At 36.7% G+C, this 4,273-nt stretch overlaps 1 protein-coding gene across 1 annotated transcript; it reads left to right on the forward strand.

Annotated features, from left to right (window-relative positions):
* Positions 1-530: 530 nt before the first annotated feature.
* LOC104218834 (protein ALP1-like) lies at positions 531-2,623 on the forward strand. Its single transcript, XM_009769414.2, has one exon. It carries the CDS (start codon positions 640-642, stop codon positions 2,269-2,271), a length of 1,632 nt encoding a protein of 543 aa, XP_009767716.1. The 5' UTR covers positions 531-639; the 3' UTR covers positions 2,272-2,623.
* The last annotated feature ends 1,650 nt before the right edge of the window (positions 2,624-4,273 follow it).

Here is a 4,273-nt window from a genome sequence, read left to right on the forward strand (position 1 = left end):
GGTACATTTGCTGATAGGAGAAAGCAAAAATCACGTGAAACTAATCGAGCCATGCATACGATTATAAAAATAATTATAATGAAAGGGGATAAACTCAAATTAAATAACTCATAAAGCAAGAGAACATACAATCCTATACCTTTCACACTAATCTCACCCCCCCCCCCAACCCCCCCAAACCCCCAATCCTTGTCAAAGATTTGTATTGTTGTAGAAAGGCCAAAACCATCCCAAATTGTCCAACCATGTTATTTTCAACTCTCCCAAGTCTTAAGTCACCGTCTTTATCACCTACCTCTTATCTTCTTGCCCAACCCCAACCCCTTAACCCCCTCTACCCTTTCCACCCCCTACCCCCCAAAAAAAAACATAAAAACAAATCTGCTTTCTTCCCCCCTCGAAACTTCCTTCAAATCCAAAGCCGCGTTCATACCATTCACACACGTTTTCTTGAAAATCCTTCTATTTTCTACATTAATTAATAATTAATTCCACCCTTTTCTCTTCTACATATATACATGTCCCATCTTTCAACCTCATTTATTATATCTTTCTTGTATATTCCGAAGTCTCTATGCGTTCCCACTATCATTCAAACATTTCTTCAAACACTTTGCGTGCTTTCCCTTTTTGCCATATATGAAGCAACAACTCCCTTCTTTCCCAGAAAATTCTTGCTTTCCCAATTCCTATATCCGTGAATTGCTCGAGAAAACTCTCGTTCAGATGAATGATAACGTATCCAATAAGCGTCGCAGAAGAAGAAAAGATCCCGTTCCAGAAACCCTCACCAGCAATCTGTACAGTAATACTAGTGGTGATGGAGGTGAAAATGATGAATTTGGTGGGGTTGAAAATCAAGGTGGTGGAGCTGTGAAAACAAAGGAGCTGAAAGAGATAATAACATCGTTGTTGTTACTTGAGGAGCAAGAAAAGTCGGAACAAGAGGAATTTGTTAAGGAAGAGGAAGAGAATAAGCTCTTATTCGAGGGGAATCACAAGAAAACAACTAAGGTCATGTGGGATTATTATTCAAACGTTCAGCAGCATCAAAATGATTTAGAACAGTTAGATGGTGCTCGAAAACGAAAAGGGCGAGGCAATTCAGCTGCTGCTTGTGCCATTGCTGCTGCTGCTGCAGAGGATGAAATCGTTTCGAGCAGTAAAGCTAACAGTACTAGCGAAAAGGGAGCGACGGGGGCGCCCCAAAGAAGGTTATGGGTGAAGAATAGATCAAAAGCTTGGTGGGATCAATGTAACAGTGCTGATTTCCCTGAAGAGGAGTTTAAAAAGGCGTTTCGAATGGGGAAAGATACATTTGAGATGATATGTAATGAATTGAGCTCTGTGGTCGCGAAAGAGAATACTATGTTAAGAGATGCTGTGCCCGTGAAGCAGCGTGTCGCGGTTTGTATATGGAGATTGGCCACTGGAGAGCCACTTAGGTTGGTTTCGAAGAGGTTCGGATTGGGTATTTCGACATGCCATAAGCTCGTGTTAGAGGTTTGTACCGCGATTAGGACTGTGTTGATGCCTAAGTATCTTCAATGGCCTGATGAAGAGAAAATGAGGAATGTAAAGGATGAGTATGAGGCGATGTCGGGGATCCCAAATGTTGTGGGATCAATGTATACTACTCATATACCTATAATTGCTCCTAAGATTAGTGTCGCGGCTTATTTTAATAAGAGGCATACGGAGAGGAATCAGAAGACATCGTATTCGATTACTGTCCAAGGCGTAGTTGATCCGAGGGGGGTGTTTACGGATGTTTGTATTGGTTGGCCTGGTTCAATGCCTGATGATCAGGTATTGGAAAAATCCGCCCTTTTCCAGAGGGCGAATACAGGGTTATTGAATGGTGTTTGGATTGTTGGCAGTTCTGGATACCCTTTGATGGATTGGGTTTTAGTGCCTTATACACAGCAGCATCTGACTTGGACTCAGCATGCTTTCAATGAGAAGATTGGAGAGGTTCAGAGGGTCGCGAAGGAGTCGTTTGTGAGGTTGAAAAGGCGATGGTCTTGTCTGCAGAAGAGAACAGAGGTGAAACTTCAAGATTTGCCCGTGGTACTAGGGGCGTGCTGCGTGTTGCATAATATATGCGAGATGAGGAATGAGGAAATGGATCCAGAGCTCAATTTCGAGCTCATCGATGATGAGATGGTTCCCGAGATTCAATTGAGATCGACTAATGCTAGGCTTGCAAGGGATGCAATTGCTCATAATCTTTTGCACCATAACCATGCTGGTACTTCTTTCCTGTCATGAAAAAGGAGTTAACTTTGATGTGTTCTTGATTTATGTAATTCTTTGAAGCTATTACATTTGTTTTTCTTTAAGTTGTATCATATTTATTCCATCAAAGTTTGTCAAGGGGATAGTCTAATCTTCCCTTTGTGCAAAGTGATGAAAATGTTGTTTTCTAGGCCATAGACATATACTGAAATTGCAGACAAACATTGTATTTCATACTTGAATTAGCGGTTGATAGAAGAAATTGACTCTGGCAAAACACAAATTCTTTCTTTACCTAGTGTTAGTTACATGTTACTCTATTTCTCCTCTTATTGTTGTACATCAAAACCAACTACCAGTTTAATTTTAGCAGTATGTTCTCATCCGTTGTGTGTGTTATTCTTGTGGTTTAAGAGAATATTTATAACAGCAACAAAACATTCTTAGAAGATTGCAGTTACGGGTTTGGCGGAACCCAACAACTTTGGTTCAAGCTCTATATTTGTCTTTTGTCTTAACAAATTTTTTTAATATATACAAATGATTCATTTAGAACTCACTAATGTAATTTTCAACAGCTTTTTGATGTATGAAATGATTAGTAACCTATAAATATAAGTGAGGATAACTAAGTTTGTTGTATGAATCTTGTTGACAATTTAAAAATAGGACAGCAAAGCAGTGGGAAATTGATATCAAATACCAGCTGGGCTAATAAATTATTGATTAAAGTATATATTTACTATAATACAATTCATAGAATGAAACGTTCGGTTTTGAAATGCATCCACTTGGAGCAAGATTAGCATAGTTAGTTCCAAAAGTCTAATCTTGTTTCCAAGTAGAAAATCTGTCTGGAGCTACTTTTGAGAAGCTTAAAAGAAGAACTAAAGGAATCTGAAGTCTTCAATCTTTTTCTTTCTCCAACCAGAAAAGAAGGAATTATGACCTAATTCGGATTTAGGCATAGTTGATTGATTGATTTATTTCGCAACTGTTGATTTTAGTAGTTTCTTGATCAGAACTTGTCTATTTCAGAGACATTGTAATGCACTAACTAAGCATGTATTTGGTTACTTAGATTATCATTCTTTTATAATTTTCTAGTACTGAATCCACACATGACAGATGTCATTTGCCAATAAAATTTTAGTATTAAAGAGAGATTTGCGCAAATAAACAGTGTGCAAAACGCGTTGCATCATTGCTTAGTTGACAGATTCTATTCACACTAGACTGAGATAACAAAACAGAACGATGGAAACAAGTATTAAAATATATGATTCAGAAATGGGAAACAGTTGCTTTTAGTTAGAGTGACGTTTATCATAATATATTAGTGTCATCAATAATTCTATAATTAAATTGAATCACCGTTGAACGAAGCACCGTATTTTCAGACATATAATACGAGTACAACTGCTTAATTATTTACGTGAAAATAAAACGTACTGAGGCAGTAGGTCATATGGCTGTTCATGGAAAAATTTATATTCATTCGGTGTTTACACCAATCCTATATCTTGCATATAAGTTTTTATCACTTAATTATTAATTAATATGTACAAGCACTCTAAGTAGTGACCTTTGAGATTTAACTAAATTTTTTGTTTGGTGCAAGTACTTTGTGTAAAAAGTATTACTTTCTACTCATGCACTCATCATTAACCAAAATATTATTTCAAGTTAATGCAAAACAAGGAAATTGTTTTCAACATACAAATACCGTTGATGTAAAAGTTTACACGGAATAAAAACTCGGGAAATTTACATAAATGTCCCAAATAAATTTCAACTTACTAACTTCTAGCCATTAGTCATAGACTTACTAAAATTAGCCAACAAAAATTAAAAAAATCAAATAATAGGGTTCTTTCTCTCAAAGAATCACATGCAAAATCACCTTCCATATTTTTAAGCATGATTAGCAACACTAGATACAAGACGGAAAGAAAATTTCATGGATGAGGTAGCAAATAAGGTGATGAAATACAAAAATATATACAATATTCCAAAAATCAAAACAAAAAGGAAC

Source organism: Nicotiana sylvestris, chromosome 8 (genome assembly GCF_000393655.2).
Source record: "Nicotiana sylvestris chromosome 8, ASM39365v2, whole genome shotgun sequence".
Classification (NCBI taxonomy): Eukaryota; Viridiplantae; Streptophyta; class Magnoliopsida; order Solanales; family Solanaceae; genus Nicotiana; species Nicotiana sylvestris.